Here is an 18,984-nt window from a genome sequence, read left to right as displayed (position 1 = left end):
CGCCTTTTTTTGGCTTACCAAATGTCTTATCGTTGTAAGAGTGGTGTTTTTGGTGTTGTAGAACGGTAATTTACTGATGCAGAAGAAATCATTTTTCACTTTAGTGTCTCTTTAGGCATGCTCTTTTTGTGCTTCATATCAGAGTGTATAGAGGTTGCCACTGTGAATTTACCAGCAGGATCTGCTATAAGTGGGCACATATTTTTGTGCTGTATTGTGGTGCCCCATGTGAAGTTATAGCATCAGCTTTGTCGATGAGATTGTCTCGTCAGATCTCATGATACCTTTACTGAGCATGTTACTGTCACTCTATGCATTAAGGATGTCATCGTTAATTCTTTCAGACAAAACTGCATTAGCGGTACAGTCAGCGAAACAAAATACAAAAGGTGATCAACACTGTATGTGACCACTGCTATTCTGGGGCATCATTAAATATAAACGTTGGCCGGTCGGTCGGCAAACTGCTACAGCATGTGAATGACTGATCAACGTTTCAGCTATTGAATGCGCAGAGGTCGCGCTTTATTTTTTGGCTGAATGCGCATATATGTTGATTAAAGCGCTGCCATGGTATCAAAGCCACCTCCGGAACCGCATGAGAGGCCTTTTTGATCGGCATCTTGCGCGCGGCAGTTTGGAGCGAGCGGGCACCTTATCGAATCTGCTGGCTGTTTTGTATATCGAGGCCAAAGCCGCTAAAGAAGCTTTAATCAAAGCCAGCAGACGCTGCAGGCATTTTGATGCCTCTGCACGTACTTTCCCCTTAGCGTGTGCGCCGGCGGATCGCTTGGCGTCTCTCTCTCTCTGTGTGTGTGTGTGTGTGTTTCGCTCTTGAATTCTTGTTTCGCCTCGGCTTGTTAGATCGTTCGTTGCGCCTTTGTGCAAACGACCTTGGTTGTCGTAGGCGCGCGCATTGGAGCGAGCAGACGACAAGGCGTAGGGGGTCGTCCGTCTTGCGGAAACGGTGCAGCGCTTCTAAAAAGCCAGCAGCCAGGGCCGAATTCGCGGAGTTCTTTGGAAATTGAGAACTATTCTCTAAAGACCTGTATCCGTGCGCTCGTGTGTCAGATAATAATGACTAAGCGCCAGAGACTGAAGTTTTTAAATGCGGCTACAGTTTTGTGTAAATACGGGTGCCAGATTAGCTGGTCCCAGCCCTGGCTTGTAAAAGCTCTGCTTGCTGCACCGTTTTTCCCGGGTGGGATAGTAGCTTGTCGCCTGCTTCCTTCCGGGGATCCGCAGACTCCGGGCAGGCTGCCAGCGCCGACGGCCGCCATTCGTGTCGTCTGCTTACAGGACCAGCTATAGAGCAGACGACTTTTCTCTACTTTATTTTCTCAGGAGAAGCGCTTGCCGCAATTTTTCTTAGCGTCGACATGCAGAGCTTGCCTTCGTGAAGAAATACTTCGAAATATCCTCGTATGGGAGCCAGCGCGGCCGGAATGTTCTGGTTCACTTCGGCTCTTGTGCCTGCTAACGAGAATGAGCCGCAGGCGAAACTTCTGTTTTTGTCTTGTTTCTTCTGTTCGCGAAAGCTCCTTCTGCATTGTTCTTTTAAGCATGATAGTCTTGTGCTTGGAAGTAGGGCGGCCTTTGAGACATGCCAACAAAGAAGCCTCTGCCTCTCGGCTGTGCAAATTTACTTCCACAATAAGGTGACTGTCTATCTGAATTTTCCGCTTTAAGTTTCCGTCGTTCCTCCTCTGGAATTTCCTTTACGTTTCTTTTTTCCTTCAGGTGAGATAATTCCAGAGGATTTTAGAATATGGCAGCCATGGGAGTGAATCGTTCCCCACACCGATTTACAGGATCGTCCGATTATTATTTCTTTTTTTACGGAGAGGGAGTGGGAGCGGAGGGGGGGGGGGGGTCTGTGCGTAGTTGCATTATTCAGTCCGTATGATTTCGACATTTCTTATATTTGCCTATTTGCAAGTGTTACGTACCGCACCTGTTCATGGCATTTTAGGGGTTAGCATTCACACAAAATACAAGTCTATTTGGTATGTGACCTTTAAAGGACGGAATTTGAAGAGTACAGCGCCGTAATCTCGCTGTGAGGGCATCGCAACAGCACTGCACATGGGTGGGGTAAGGAGAATAAAAGAAGCGGAAGGAGGCCTCCCCAGTCCAGCGGCAAGGCCGACCGCCCAAAGAAGCCGCCAAGTAGATTTCACACAGGCACGACATGCAAAAATGACACATTTAACGCAACTACTGCGGAATATAACAGTAATCATCGGGCGTGAGAGAAACACGGCAACAGAAATTGACATATCGGCGTCATAGAAAAAGAAGAGACCAACATGGCTGTTAATAGATTCTTGTAAATGAAATGTTCGTCTACATGGTTTCGTTCCGCGTGTTTAAGCTCGTATCAGCACTTGAATCTTAATGTAATCACGTGTTTCAGCTAAGCGTGGTTGGCCTTGCTACTTCGCGCTTCTGCACGAACGCGCACGTTGAGAGCAAAATATAGGTGCTCTCTTCTGAGACAAAGGACGGAAGTGAAACCTTGAAGAGTGTCCGCCGCACTTGAGCATGCAAAGCGCTTGCCGCGACAAAGGGCGGCCCGTTAGCCTCGGTGGCCAGCGAAGCGTGCTGTAATAGTCATCCTTCCGTCTGTTTGCACAATGCCTTCTGTTAGCGGGGACGCTTTCCAGACGTCGTTGGCTGGGAAAGTTCACGAGTCGCGTCTCAGTATACCATGTACTTAATGGCAAGACGAAGGTCTCCTGTAGGTGGCTGCACATTTTTGTGTGCAACAGAACAGTGTGACGTCATGAAGGTGTGGTAGCATTGCCAACACATTCCGTATGGGAATAAGAATGAATGCTTACAGCGTGAATCATTAATAATAAACGTAGCCAAGTTTACAAAAGTTGCATTGCGAAGATGTTTGTTTAAAGGGGAAAACAGCGTAGTAGTCGTCTGCTATTTCTGCCTTTATATAGCATCTGTTTCTTTCGAACTGTTTCAAACATACATGGAAGTGCTTCTGGTACTTCGATTCTTGAGGTTGTTTTCCCTGAGGAGTTGTCACAGTTGCTGATGAGAAAAATTGGTGCAACAAATAGACAACGCACACACGAAGGGAAGACAAAAACAAGCGCTCCTTCCTGTGTTCGTTGTCACTTTGTTGCGCTAATGTTCTTCATCATCAACGCAAGATTAACTAATTAATTCTGCTTGAGTTGTCACCGTAGACATACTGTTAAAAATGTTATCGCAAGCCGTGATAACCCCGTCGTCCATTTGTAAATATCGCTTTCTTGTGCGCGACCAGAAAAGTGTCGGGTAGCTTTGTAGATTGCGTTGTATAGCTTTTAAATGAGCGATTTGATACTGTCCCTGTTAGCTTCGCGAAAAAGCCTTCAAAGAAGTTAATCCAATGGTTAAACTGAATCAGGTGTTCATCGCCTGATTCGATACACCAGTTTATTGCAACTTACGTTGTTAACTCGCTTTTGTTGGACCAGACGTCTTGCAGACGATTCGCAGAAGGCGCTCTACTTGCCGCTGCGTAACCTAGATGCAGTAAATTGCCGTCTGTAAGTAAGACAACTCGGAAAGAACTAGCGGAGGAAGTTGGTGTTGTGCTCATACTATGAAATGGCTGCAGTTATAAGGCACGTAAGACACCTGTAGTGGTTTATCGGCATGAATTGTTAACTGCGTATACGATGCGTTGGGTGTCACCAAGGAGAGCAGTCGTATGGAACGCTCCTTACGATCCCCGCTCGTTCGTCTGCGACACAATAGCGGTGCAGACGACACAGGTCATCTGGATCGTCCCGTGTCTGTGGAGCAGACGAGGCCTGTCGGCAGAGAAACGTGCGCAATCAGTAAACAGACTGCCTCTAGGCGGTTTCACTTTGAAAGGGCTGTGCTGACCGGGCTCCCCCCCTCAATATATCCTTGTAGCTACGGTTCTGGCAGACGATTTTTTGAGCGGTTGGGTGACGTCAGGAACATCATTCTCCTGTGACTATACGTATGGAACGCAGACAAAGGATCCCTGTCACATTACCGTTCGTCTGCTGCACAATAGCGGCGCAGACGACACGCAGGACCGCGAAGTGCGCACGAAACCTGCTGGCTGAGAAAAACGTGCCCCCGGCCACGACCACGCAGACGGCGACAGCGAGGTGTCGTGTTACCGCCGCGTAAGAGCCACTGCGCATTTATTCCGCGAACTGCAGAAAGAGCTTTTCGTTCTGCGAACCGGCAGAGAACAGAATGAGGCGACCGACGGATGAGTCGGTCTGCTCCGAATAGGCGCGGGATGGATCGAGGAAACAGACGACGGCGGATGAAGGAAAAGCAGTAGCTGTATTGCAGAAGCGTAGCGTAGCAGCATCCCATCCGCTGGCAATGACGTCACGGCTGTTGCATCGATCCATGGTGAAAAAAAAAAAAAAAAAGAGGCCACGGAGGAAGGCTGCGCAGCAGCGCGCGCCTGTACGTCGCACAAACTCCAGACCGAGGACGCGGACACTCCAAGCTTCTCGTCCCCCTTGAAACTCCTGGACGTTCTGGAAAATTCTATCCGGGCTGTAGCTGTCGCAGAGTAGGGACATAACTACTAAGCCCGAGGGCGCGGGATGAAATCCCTGCCGCGGCGACCGCATTTTGATGGCGGCAAAATGCGAAAACGCCCGTGTACTGTGCATTTGGTGCACGTTATAGAACCCCAGGTTTTCAATCCGGAGTTCAACCCCCACTACGGCGTGCCCGATAGTCTTGGCACGTAACACCCCATAATTTAATCATATTTTTAAAGTCTGGGTATGCGAGTAGTACTGTATCAAAGCTCGCTACCCATCGCTGTAATACACATGTACGTTGCAACAAAGCAGCTGTCGTGCAACTTGCAGTTTAGTCCGCCACTCTGCTAGAAGGCGACATTGCTGTGGAAAAGCACACCAACGTACACAGCAGTGGACACATCGCCGCGAATCAGTTGACTGGAATGTTACAGTGCTGCCTGTCGCTCTCATAGCAGACGACATTGCTTCGGAGGAACGCAGTCTGCGCGCTCGCTTCCCTTGATGGTTGACATACAGGCTCTGGCCTTTCACAGCGCTGCGCGCATTTTACCACCATGCGATTTGAGGCGTTGGCCGAGTGGAGGCAAGAGGGAACTATTTTGGAACGCGGAGGTCTGGGTCGCTTACGTCACGAGTCGCCAGAAGCAGGAGCGGGAAACGAGAGCACGAAACGATGAATAAGCAAGCAAGCGTCTGCATGGAAGCAGACGGCGCAATAGCGGCTCACTAGCTTGCTTCGCGGATCCCTTGGCTGTGATAGATGGCAGCGTTGGCCTTCAGTGCTGAAAGGCATGCCCGCTACGCTGATGCGTCCATGGAGGTCATTCAAAGTAAAGAGAGAGAGAGAGGAGAGAACATAAATAAAAGAAAACTATATTTGTAGTAGTGCAGTGGGGCTTCTTCAAGGCGCCGCTGTGATGGGGGCACGTCGTCTGCAGTGCCATTGGTCAGTCGGTATTCGCTTTCTTTCTTTTTTTCTGGCGTTCAGGCCAACACTAATGTAATGCTGAATGCACCAATTCTCGCCAGATCATCGAAGCTAAGCATCGCTGTTGTACACGGTCAGCGCTTAACTACCAACACTAGTAGTTCTCCGGATAGGTGATGTTATAGTTTGGTATGCCATGTGTCCCATATAACTTGTGCCAAATGAAAAAAAAGGGATATGTGCAAATACCACTTAACTGGACAACCTAGGTAATGTTTGCCGTCGATTGGAGCATGTCGGGCTATTTCTTGTATCTCACCTAATTACATAATTGTTGGTAATAATACAACTGCTCATATATTCAGGGCAAGAGTGTCAATCGGAAAATTGTAGACCATGCTGAAAAATTCATGAGCGAGCTTTCTGTTGCTCAATACGTGCTACTTGAAAGGAAAGCCTGAAAGAAAGCCCGCAAAATACGAAAAAATGCCGGGGAATTAGTCGCGCGACACACACACACACACACGCGCGCACGCACGCACGCTAGAATAGCGAAAACAGCGTCAACAAGGCTGCGGCCGAGTTGGAATTCAAATTACGCGCCAAAAGGGAATTTCGGCGGGAGTTGTACGCATTTAGGGGGACGAGGGGACAATAATGCTCTCTGTAATTAGTGTAATGATGATTCGAAAGCTGTTTGATTGTAGTTTGAGGGACACTTGTGTAGTCATCGAAATAATATGTAAATATTACTATTGCAGTATTGATGGTTTGTTAATTGCTCTGAGTTAAACACAGTCACGTGAAACCGTGTTCCGCTGCTGTTCTGTGCACCGCTGATGCCGTAAATACCCGTAACAGTCGTCTACGCCCAGCCAAGCTGCAGTCGCTGCTTTCAGCACCGCTGACAATCCAGCCTGTGTGCTCATTGAATTCAATAATTAATTGAGTAGCTAATTGATTAAATAAATAGCGCCTCAAAAGCGTCAACCAGGTGGCGCGTATAATTCATTTTGTGTAAGTGCATGTAGTCGTACAGGGCGACGGTGTTGCTTGAGCGTACACCGAAAACGCGGCTGCCAAGTTTGGATTTGAATCTCGCGCCAAACGAGATTTTGGCGGGAACTGACTAAGGTGCCTATCACCAGCGTGGTTTTTATAATACGTGCTTGCACGCCCCCAGTTACCGGGATCCGTCACACGTGAAAGGCAATTCTGGACATATTGGACGACACAAGCGAGAATGTAACTTAAAACCTCCTTGTGCGGGCTTTGCGCGGTTGTGTGACGGTGGCGCAGTCGTTTAATGCGTCGTATCGCGGACTGCGAGATTACAAGTTCGAATCCCCCTCAGGGCGATGTGGTTGCGTCGTGTTTTGTTATTTGCGATATCGGTTGCACTGCACGTCCGAAGCCCGCCGCACTGGTCTGTCCGATGATTAGTAAAAATGTTATATTGCTGTTCACATTCTGAACTTGCCTTGAGGACATTCTCTCTATGAGGAAAGACCGGTGCGTCGAGTGTATTTTCGTTTTGCGTGTCTAATTGCTCCGTCGTATTGGAACTAGAGATGTTTCGGACGTTCGCCGTCGCTTTCGTCTACGGGCGCGTAATTAGGGTCGTGGACAGCAAGAGAATTTAATTTTTTCGAAGTTTAGCTGAGGAGCTCCTCTCTGAAGGCATGGGAACGGGTAAACCGGTTTTCCTGGACGCCCACGGCACCGAATTCGACACGGCTTGTTCCGTTTAAAAGAATAAGTTAAACTCTACCGACTGTTTGAAGCACACTTCTTCGTTAAGCCTGTGAATTTCGCTTTTTGGTATAAAGGTTGTTGAAAATCGCATAAAAATGTAAGCAAAAACGAAACCATCGAGTTTACAACTCTAACTCGGCAACGAAAGACGATATCGTAATTCCGTAAAGAGCACATATTGAGACATCTAAAGCAGACAAAGCGGACGTTATACACGGCTTTGAAATATACTACTAATTTGTGAGTAAGATTCTGCAAAACCTTCGTAAACATAGCGCCAAAAATTTCACGTGCGAAATAAATATAATACTTGGAAAGCATATTTAGCGCCCGTGAACAAGGACAGAAGGGAGACGACATCACAATGCGATAACTTCAACAACTTGATTTTCAGGAAACACCCACCTATTTAACCCATGCACATGCAAATGTAATACCTTTGTCTGCTTGAGTTGCTGTAACATGTACTCGAATAATGAATGAATCAATCAAAGGCGTTTATTAAAGTGCCCAGAAACAACCTCGAGGGTCTTGGTGCTGGCACACTCGGCAGTACAATGCAGAGGAAGAACAATGCAAGCCCACATACGCACATACACACGCGCGCACGTATAAAAAAGAAAGAATAATTTCGCAAATGTAGATTTTAACAGAGCATGAAATGTGTACACGAAGAGAATACAAAACCAAAGTAAAGAAACAGAACGAATGATTACAGAATTACGCAACACACAACAGATAGGAGCTTTTGTTCAGTTATTGAAATTCCTCTGCAATACCTTTCAGGAAAATATTGAAATGAGGCATGAAGATATCCAGGCACTCCGAATGGGCGTTATATGTCGCCTGCACTCTAGATAGAGGGTCACAAAAATCTGAAGCTGGTTTCCTTGTGCCCTTCTGTGGAATGTAAAAGCGCACATTAGAAAGCAAGTGCCAGCATCGGAATTTGTCATGTATTAAGGCGAAAGCCTTTCTAGGCTAATGGTGAAGTTTGTGTCAGCAAGCCTGACCGCCGGGTGTCCGCCGAAGCGTCATCACGCCATATGAACACGGATTAAAGAATGAAAAATTATTCATAGTGACAGTGAACGATAATGTTGTAATAGATATTGGTAGAGGTTAATAATGACTAGTAATAACTAATTATGGCTACTAATGACTTCTAATGACTCCGAAATGACCAATACGTCTAACGGCGGCTTGTAATGACCAAAATTGATTAGAAATGATTAGAAATGTCTAGTCATGAGTAGTAATGACTAAAATGACTTCTAATGACTACGAAATGACCAATATGTCTAACGACAGCTTGTAATGACCACAATTGATTACAAATGACTGAGAATGCTTACTAGTGAGCAGTAATGACTAATAACGACTATAACATTACCAATATGTCTAACGAAAATTTGTAACAATAATTGATTAGAAATGACCAGTGATGACTTGTAATGACTTCGTAATTACCTATATTTCTTACGATGAATTGTAATGACAATTGATTAGAAATGACTTGTAATGACTTCTGATGACTGATATGACCAATATGTCTAACGACGGCTGTTAATGACCATAATTGATTGACCACATTGATTGACGCATATGACTAAAATGCTTCTAGTGAGCAGTAATGACTAATAATGACTGAAATGACTTGTAATGACTAGTAATGACTACGAAGTGACTAATATGTCTAATGTCCACTTGTAACAACCACAATTCATTAGAAATGACTAAAAAGGCTTAGTAATGACTAGTAATGACTAATAATCACTGAAATTACTTGTAATGACTACTAATGACTGTGATATGACCAACATGTCTAACGGCGGCTTTCGCCGTTCACCTCTTGAAAGATCTTAAGAGACCCTGTAATTTTTTTAATCTGTGCAGAAAAAGAACATCCGATTTGTTGCGTCTACAGGTGAGGGTAGGCAATCTGAGCGTCTGTGTTAGCTCTATGGAGATAGAAGGCTTTTGACAGATTCGATGTTTAAATATAGGTGTGAACTTTTTTTGCACATTTTCGAGAAGTTCACAATTTGACCTACAAGTGCCGCCCCAAACCACGGAGGCGTACTCAAGAACTGGAAGGCATACGCTCTTACCTAAAGTTACAAATGGTCCTGATTGCTTGAAGTCTCTCGTCACCCGACATACTGTGCCGAGCGTTCGATGTGCATGCTGCGTCGTCTGTTGAGCGTGGGGCGAAAAACTGAAATGAACTATCGAAGTGCACTTTAAGGTCCTTCGTTCCCTGAGGTGTTCGCAGGAGAACGTCTTCAATGCCATAGGGAAATAAAGTCCTGTTATACTTCCGCGTGAAGCTTAAAACTGTCGTTTTTGATACATTTATGACTAGCTTGTTTTCAGTGCACCATGACGCAAAATTTGCACTGCCCTTCTGAAGAGCGGCGCAATCATTAACATTTTTTACCGCTTTGAAAAGTTTCGCGTCATCAGCATATAACAAAATTGAGTTTTGAATTACTGCCGAAACGTCGTTAATAAACGGCGAGGAAAGAAGAGGGCTTAGGACAGACCTTTGAGGAATTCCACTTGTAACCGCATAAAGTTCTGACGACTGACCATTTACGCTAACGTAACACTACCGATCACGTAGGTAGCTTCTTATCAGCACTGTAACAGGGTGGTGCAGATCAAGTTTTGCCAAATTTTGAAGGAGTATTTTGTGGCATACGACATAATATGCCTTACTGAAGTCAAAATAAATGACATCCAGCTGTCCTTATGCACTGCTTGAGGTGCATGCATCATGAAGCTAACAAGGTTGTAGTTGTGGAGCGTCCCGGTATGAATCCATACTGCTGAGGAATGATAGTGTTTTCAATAGAGGATGGAATTATTGAGTGCAGAGTTGACTCGAAAATTTAGATGCTGCGCATATGAGAGAAATATGCATGTAGTTACTCGCAGCAGTTTTTACCCCTGACTTAAAAACGGGAACGACTTGTGCTGTTTTCCAAGCGTTTGGGAATGTGTTCTTTAAAGAAGAATTAAAAATACAAGTTTTATACAAATACAAAGAAGTTAAAAATACACCTTTTAGTGTTCGTTCCATCATGAATAATATTCGTGAATGCCGTGACCTAGTGATTAACCATTTAACTGGCAAGATAAGAACGACCTGACCTAGAACTTCTTTATTGCTTTATTCTTGATATTGTTCAGGTACATAGCAAATGAAATATGAAAGGGTTACTCTGAAAAATGAAATACAGGGGGTCGAAAATATTGTTGACCAGCTGGGTAGAGGCAAATGTATGGTACAAAACTTGTGTTTGGTACTTGCTTTGACAAGGTAAATGTATGTTCTTGAGATGCACTTCAACGGAGAAAAAAATAATAGCCTTCTTAAAAGAAAAAAATCACATTAGCGATCATATGACCACCATGACAGCTAAAACGATAACGACGAGGTCTTCGAGTTTTGTCACCAAAACATCTGCTGCTGCTAACGGCCGTCATTTTTGTGACTACCACTGTTGAGCAGGTACATAGATTAAGGTAAATTGACAGGCACAGACTAATATTTGGTTTTGTATAGTGTTCGCAGATATTTCTGTAAGGTCAGCAATATTGTTCAGCTGCCAATTAAAGGGTTAGCATACCTTAGCTCTACTAATGAATACCTGTCCGCATTATTAAGATTAAGTAAAGACCCACGTAAACTCCGCTTGAGAAATTAAAAGACCGAGGTTTTGCTGTATCTTTCAATCTCCTGCTACTAGGTATCGCGAATTGTAATGAAATGTGAAGCGGGGATGATATTTATCTGGCTTAACAAGGAAAAGTCGCTACAGGACAGATTCACAGCTTCTACGATAATAATAATAATAATCAATTCATCAATCAGCTGTTTATTAAAGTGCCCATGAACAACCTCGAGGGTCTTGGTGATGGCGCACTCGGCAAAACAATGCACAGGAAGAACAATGCAAGCTCACACACATAGACACGCGCCCACATAAAAAAATCAATAATTTCGCGAGTGCAGATTTTAACAGAGCATAAAATGTGTGCACGGAGAGAATACAAAGAAAAAGGGGAGAAGCAGGAAAAAAAGTATTGCAGGATGACGGAACACACAACAGATACAATGTATTCAGCATCTTTTGTTCATGTAAAACATGGTTCAGGCATGCCCAAGCCTCATACGGTTTGTACAACAGCGTCTGGCAGACAGCCAAAGCCATGCTATGGTACACATATGCTTATTGCATGTGTGTACTTGCTATGTCTTGCTTTTCGTACAGATTTGAGGATTTTTAATCGCTATGCTTCTATTTCTTCCGAGTGATCTTCGTCAATTTTTCTATAAAGCTAGATGGAAGCCTTGAATCAGAAGTTCGGTTTTATGTCTTAAATGTGACAACTGTTATTCAAATCGGTTTAGCGGCTTGTCTAGAGAGTATTTTAATAGGGAAATCGGGGTATACACATTTAAAAGCGCCGTTCAAGAACAGGAGCGCATCGTCTGCGCTGATCTAGACAGCCACCGAGGGCCACGTGTCATAGCCAAAGGCGCGCACTTTCGAAGCAAAAAACACGAAAAGACTTTACGATAAGTGCGACAAGCCACATTGAACATGAACACTGTAAAGAGAACGGCATACGTGACGTTTCTGCACAGAGCAAGACCAATGTCGCCAACTCAAGAATATTTTGCACCGAATCGTGCGCTTATAGTCGTGTTTAGGCTTGTACCCATTCGACCGAATGACAGTGCGTAATTGCTCCAACGAACGGTTAATGCGCGTTTCCTAATTGAACGCAGGGTGACGTCACTCTCCGCTTAGGCGGACGGGGTCCGACGACGGCGCCGTGAACTTCCGCTGTGTTAATTGAGAATTCGTGTGGTGCCGCACTGTTTCTTTTTTTCCCTGTTCTCTTTTTCCTTCCTTTATTAGATAGTTATGAGCAAGTCTTACCAGCCGTGTCGTAGATGACCATAAATGGCGTGCAACGTTTCCCTTTCTTGCGTCACTTCTACACGTAGTCGTAGTTGTATGCAACTGCATATCTCATTCAAGAGGGAGAAGGCAAAGCAAAAGCCGCACGTTTTCGGTTTATTTCGCATACGAGATAACTTTGTGTTTCAGGGTGGCTGTGACGAACTGATAACAGTGTGGTGCTACTCGACTTTGCAAGCTATTAGCGGCGTAGTTGTTATCGTATAACTTTTTTTTAAAAATCAGTGTTTGAAGAATATGCATGCCTTCTCTGATACGTTGTGCTGCTACTGCTGCCACTGATGCGGCGGCTTAGTCGGTTGCCACTATTTCTGTAGGTTTTAGAAGGCCTGGATTTTACTGGAATATTTATATATATACCAACAATACTAATAACATAAATGAAAAGAGAGAGAAAGAGACGTCTACGAAGTGATCCTTCCAGAAACTCATTGGCGAAGCCTTTTCATGTTTCGTATTCCCGTTAATTAGTTTATCACGTGACATTTAACATCTGCGTGTGACGTCGCGAGGACTTGAGAAAAACCCATATGCCTCGTATCTACTAATCCCACATGAACATGTGGGGATCTCGTATAAAAACCCGTCTGTTCTCATATGTATCATATCGGGCTTGTAAACGCATCGCGATTGCACACGATATTATGGGAACATGTGGTGTTTTATAAAAGGTTAATATGATCTTTATGTTCATGTGGTGTTATTGAACTTGTTCTTTTTTCAATGTGGCAGTTTTGGAGCGTAGACTAAAATAGGTGGCCCCCCTACTGATTGATGCGCGCGGATAATTGAACTAAATTATGGGGTTTTACGAGCCAAAAGCACAGTTTGGTTATGAGGCACGCCGTAGTAGTGGGGGACTCCGGATTAATTTTTGACTTCCAGGAAACATTTTTGACTACCAAGGAATATTAACGTGTCCCCAATGCACGGGACACGGGCGTTATTGCATTTCGCCCTCATCGAAATGCGGCCGCCGCGGCCGGGGTTTAATCCCGCGACCTCGTGCATAGCAGCGCAACACCATAGCCGCTAAGCCACCGCGGTGGATTGCGCGTGGATAATGTGAGCAGAATTTATCCAGTTATGAAGAACTTGGTCAATAAGAAACAGAGTTAACCGTATTCGTTGTGACTATTGTCCCGTTCCCTTTGCAGCCGGGTGGTCTTTTTTTTTCCTTTTTTTTTTTGCGAGTCACTATGGTGCAATCCCTCCTGTGTTGATGATGTATGTACGTGTAGGTTTGATGCTGCAAGGATCAATTCTGGCCAGAAAGCGTCAAGCAAGCCCCCCTGTGTTATAAACAAGCTCATGTGTTCTGTGCACTTAGCTATGTATTCGCGAAAAGGCGACGTGGAAAGACAACGGCTACAAAATTCAGTTTTCCGGGCCAGTGTCGTACGTGCTCCGTTTACTTAATTTGAGCGAAGGTGGGCAGTCGCCGTCAAATTTATTCCCATTCGCTCTTCTGAAGTGCGCGCCTGTACACTCTAGTCCGGCCATGCTCTAAAGGGGCCCTGAACCACCCCTCAGGCTTGGTGATATAACATAGTCTGTGGGTAGCATACGCTTCTGTGAACATCGCAGCCAAGTTTCGCGGTCGCACGCGGTGCGTGGAGCTTGCAAGCGGAGCGCAAAGCCACCGTTCTCGCAAGCGCTCTCTTTTCAACTGAAGCCTGCTCCTCAGACTCTTCTGGACACTTTATTTCGTAGTAAAGCGGATTTCCCATACGCGGTTGCTATTGGTAACTGCGGTCTGTTACGTAGCGTAGATAGCACCGTGGCCGCCGCGGGGTGCCGCCACGAGTCCACTGGTTATAAGCGCACTGTGTCTCGCTGAGGACAACCGCGTTTGGCTTACGTTTAGCGCGTCGTAGGCACCAAATTCGGTAGTCGTGTGTTGTCTACGTTGATATCCAAAATGAAATTTGAAATGCGCGCCACGGTGACATTTAGAAGTTAGCGTGGGGGCTGGCCCCACGCCGCCGTAGCCTTCTCAATGCAAGGCATTGAAAAATGAGCGGATGCACCGCGGATGCCGTGTTGCCAGTGACTCCGCTACTGCTGAACGCATTGAAGTACTTTTTTGCTGCAATGTATTTCTGAAATAGCCTATTTTCACATCAAATGCTTTCCTTCACTTCGATAAAAAGCGGTAAAGGGCCCCTTTAAAACACGGAACGTAAAGCGCGAACATCAGATGCAGCGATCTAGCAGAGAGGTGCTTAAACTCGGGGTTCGGCTAAGTATATGATGGTGATCGTACACGTACTGTTCCCAGTGACTGGTGGCATCATTTGTAGCTTGCATATGCTACTGCACGCAATTAGCGTGACGGGGTGCACTTTTCCGCTTCCCAATCCACGAAGCGCTGTCCAGACGACAGATGGAGAGAGGGTAGGCGACAGTAACGACATCGGACAGTGGCGCCGTCTGGCCTGATACATTGGCGTCGGGTCGGGTGTCGGCCCTGTTTATGGACCGCGTTCGTCGGGTCAATCAATAAGACGCGCTCCGCGCGCGCGGTTTCGAAGCTTGTGTTGTTGTTTTTTTTTGTTCGCGGTGCGCTCTCCGCTTTTCCTTTCTGCTTTGTGCTCTGTCCGCTGATATACTCATGTTTTGCGGTACGGCGGCGGGAGTGCGAGTCGATCACTGCCGCGGCACCCCCTAACGATCGTTCCGCCCCCTTGCGGAAGCGATTGTATTAATACGTGCCATTCTTCCATTAGCCCTGTTTATTTTTTTTTTCAATCAATTCCAGCCGTTGTCTGCAGAATAATAGTCGGAAAGAAAAACGTACTTCCTCATTGATCAGGTCTATAGCAGCGATATTTGTGGCTTTATGAGGCCCCACAATGTCCAGTCAATAAAGCTTTTGTGGCATTGCACTCGTATAAACAAGGTGCTGATTTGAGGTTGCTTTCAGCGTAACCATGATTACTTTGGCTGTCATTTTACACTTTATCTCCCCCGTGCAGTGAGTTCTTTTCATCGTCTTCAGAAGCTTTCTTACCTGAGCAGCTGGCTTTTCCATGCTGCAGTCAGTCAAACATGTCTACCTCTTTTCTTGACATCAGTATACGTTAGCTCTCTGCTTCATGTAGAAAAATTACAAAGGCAGTGTTGCTTAGAAGTCGAGTCTCATGCAAACAATCTTTGCGAAATCAAGTGTCGGCTTTGCAGAAGCAGAGACGGGATTGCCTTCCCAATTTTACCCTGTGGTCTAAAGGCTGGTTTATTGTTAGGCTGGATTTATTTTTCCCATTCTAGCATGACACAACCTTGTTATGTTTAATTTGTATAAAATAGCCTGGTAACTATATCATAATCATCATTATCATCCTAATTTATGTCCATTGCCGGATGAATGTCCTTTGCCAGCAATCTCAAATAACCCTATGCCTGCAGATTTCCTAATCTCATCGCACCGCTAGCTAGTTCTTTGTAGACCTTAACTGCATTTCTCATCCCTTGGTATCCATTTTATTACTGTAATAGGCCACTGGTTATTTGCTTTATGCATTGCACGGTTGTAACTAATACAATATTAAACATCTAACATATTGCTAAGCAAAATGGATTGTAAGCTTCAATCAGCACTGCCAGATCTTGCAGCAAACAAGCCTTGAGTATATGTATGTAACACAAGTAGGCCAAATGTTTCAGCACATTGCCCTACAACATCTGAGAAATCTTGTTGGGATTGCTGATGGCATTGTCAAAATTTGCCGTGTGCACTTTGTGCATTGGATGTGACATTGATATTAAAAATATAATGTGTGATATATGTACGCATGATATTGCAAGCACTGTGACAAAACTACAACATTAGGTTCTACAGCCATATTAATTATCACCGAAGTGTAATGACAGACATGTCAAAGGTGATGTAACCACAGAAATGATGCCATCAACATGCCAAGCACATAGCGTGCCAACTTGTGTTCTGCAGAAGTTCTTGTCACCATAGAAATTATGCCATCAACGTACTGAGCAGGCTTGCCAACTATGGTGCACCAACTTTTGATACGTAACACTAATGCCCTGCTGCTATCGGCTACTGCAGTTCTACATCATGGAAGAGTGAAGTGTGACATTTAGAAGCCCTGAAAATTTGAGTCGCATTTCTCTTCCATTTTGACTTCCCTTGACTGATGACTTTGCTTTACTGTCATTATCATAATTCTTTTTGCTCTTACTTCTTTGACATGCTTTGAATAGATCAAGAGCGAATACGGTGACCTTAATGTTTTCCGGAGCCCTTTAAATAAAATTGATGCCAGGCAAATAGCTGCCTTGTTCCATGCCTGTAGCCTGCAGTTATTTAGGGCAATTTAGGCATTAACGCTTGTGCACATGTTTACATATAAGGGATATAAGATTGTCACTGTTTGGGTCAGTCAGTTTCATTGCCTCTTTCTTTCCTTACCAGGACTTGGTGGACGATCACTGGCAACTTTGGCAACATCCTGCCTATCGACTGGTCCAAGTCTTACGCCAGGAAACTGCAGCTGCCAGCGCTCAACCTCAATGAACGAGCGGTGAGACACTTAATGTCTTTCATTGCATCAGCAAAGCAAATGCCATATTTCCTGGACTGCTGTCCATGTACATCTCTAAAAATTTATTTCAAGTGGTGTGTCTCTCCTCCTCCATCGATGATGGAAATAAAGTTCAAGTTCAAGTGTACTAATCTGGACATAGACTGTGCATCATTTAATTTTTTTAAAGCACACCTAAGAAAAAGAAAATAAGGCTTGACTGTGCCTGCAACATTTTACAGCACTAAACCACATGGCAAAAATGTCTTTATACTGGTGCAACTTATATGATGGAACTTATTGAATACTGGCTGCAGACGATCAACAAACTTTTTCTTTATATATTCTTTTCTGCTGGCTATGGCCAGGAAAATATGGTACTCTTGATGACAGAGCAAATGGCTTTCTTTAGACTATACGTTCATGGAGCCTTCGTGGTTTACAGGTGAATGGCTTTTTAGTGAAAAGAGTCTTCATGATCAACGTATTCGTGATCAACTCCCTGCCACCATTTTTTGTGTTTGACTGGACACTTGCTTTCAGTCCCACTGAGCCCGCCCGCCCTTTGTGCTGTAGGCATTCTACTTCTGTTAGTTTGTGCACAACCTATTCAGTCTATATTTCTTAGTGAAGCTATGGGATCTACACTGTTTATCACTTGGACATGATCAGGGCAGCTAACCAGCATTTGTAAAAAATCTGGTATCTCAAAGCCAAAATTCTTTGAAACTTCCAAGTCAGCATGCTGAGTTGAAATGAAACATGGCAGCAACAACAAGAAAGACATTTTATGTAGTAACAAGTACTAACAGCAATGTAAAATGAACTGCAATGTAATAAAAAGATTTTGTGGAAAAGAAACGGCTCTTTTGAATGAGACAAGAGGAGACGACAGACATGAGTGCTGGTCAGTTGCCTCTTGTCCCGTTCCAAAGCACTGTTTCTTTGCCAAAATATGTACTACTAACTGACCCAAGTCGTATTAACAAGAAGTACTCTTGATGACAAGGCAAATAGTGTTGTGTTGACAAGACGTTCACAGAGTATTTGGGTTGTGCATGTGTTTCTTTAGATGCAAATGATTAGGCAATGGGCGAATATATAATCAATTAAACATGTATTAACAGGAGGCACTATTGCTGACAATGCAAAAATGATGTGCATTCGAGATGTTCAGGAAGCAAATGAGTTGTGCAGGTGGTTCTTTAGGCGCTAACACTTAGGCTTAGCAAAGAAAAATTGTTAAAAGAGCCCTTGAATTTTTGTTGTATAGCAACCAAGAAGTAAATGGTTCTGTGTAAACAAACATAACCTGACTTAGGCTCGGCAACACATTGGCTTAGTGAAGAAATATTACCGCTAAAATGGCTCCCATATTAATGGTGACTCGTGATGGAGTGGCAAATGGTTCTCTGTGAAAAATCGCGACCTGGTTGTGTGTTGTAGAAATCAGAGCGTCTGGATGGGGGACTTGACAATGGCTCGGATGACGAAGAAGAACTGGCCAAGGACCTGGACCTTCACGCACTCATCCTCTCCAGTCTACAGCAGGAGCCTATCTTCACAGCCGAGCAGGTGCTTGAGGAGATTGACGAGATCATGCAGGTAGGGAGGGAATCAATGGTGTGAACACTTGACAGAACATCTCTTTTTATGAAAAAAAGCAAAAAGCTATAGATGAACAGAACTCGTTAAACTGATGACCACCGCACTAATCTCTCAGTACACTCGGTCGTCACTCTCTCTCTCTCAACATCTGTCAATCCTGGCATCCTTATTTCCCTCACTGCCAATGAAAGGATTTGCGTTCACAAATCCTTTGTACCTAGAGACGTTAAACCCTGTAATGACCAAACCCTGTTCCACATCAAGAAAAATTAGATTTACTTGTATGCCTTAATTACTGACTATCAAGAGTACACTTGTAAAAAAGAGCAGTGAAATTTTATGTGAGTCAATGCTTAATTAGTGTAGTAATTTGCTGAACTATGTGCAAGTGAAAACTCGCCCCAGCATATTTGAATTTTCGAAGCATCAAAACAGCATACCATACATGATACCTTAATATTGGACATTACGGGGTTAAAGTCTATCAATCAATAAACTTTTGTCAGAAGTGCCATAATAGTAACCCATAAGCTGTCACCATTATTCTTTACTGCAAAGTAATGGCATTGATGACTACGATGACTGATTTTTAATATGTTTAA

General features: G+C 44.4%; 1 protein-coding gene across 2 annotated transcripts in view; it reads left to right on the top strand.

Moving 5' to 3' along the window:
- The window catches only part of Unc-76 (fasciculation and elongation protein Unc-76), a 55,384-nt gene that overhangs the window by 17,516 nt on the left and 18,884 nt on the right, over positions 1–18,984 (top strand). Inside the window, exons 4-5 of one of the 2 annotated variants that reach the window (XM_055078066.2) lie at positions 16,666–16,774; positions 18,221–18,349. In XM_055078066.2, coding sequence (XP_054934041.1) covers positions 16,666–16,774; positions 18,221–18,349 — 238 coding nt within the window. Of the gene's footprint in view, positions 1–16,665; positions 16,775–18,220; positions 18,380–18,984 lie in introns of both variants that reach the window. The other variant, XM_050192602.3, reaches the window with a different exon arrangement.

The sequence above is a fragment of the Dermacentor andersoni genome, chromosome 10 (genome assembly GCF_023375885.2).
Source record: "Dermacentor andersoni chromosome 10, qqDerAnde1_hic_scaffold, whole genome shotgun sequence".
In the NCBI taxonomy this organism is placed as follows: domain Eukaryota; kingdom Metazoa; phylum Arthropoda; class Arachnida; order Ixodida; family Ixodidae; genus Dermacentor; species Dermacentor andersoni.
Note: the sequence above shows the minus strand (reverse complement) of the source record. Positions and strands in the feature narration are given on the sequence as shown.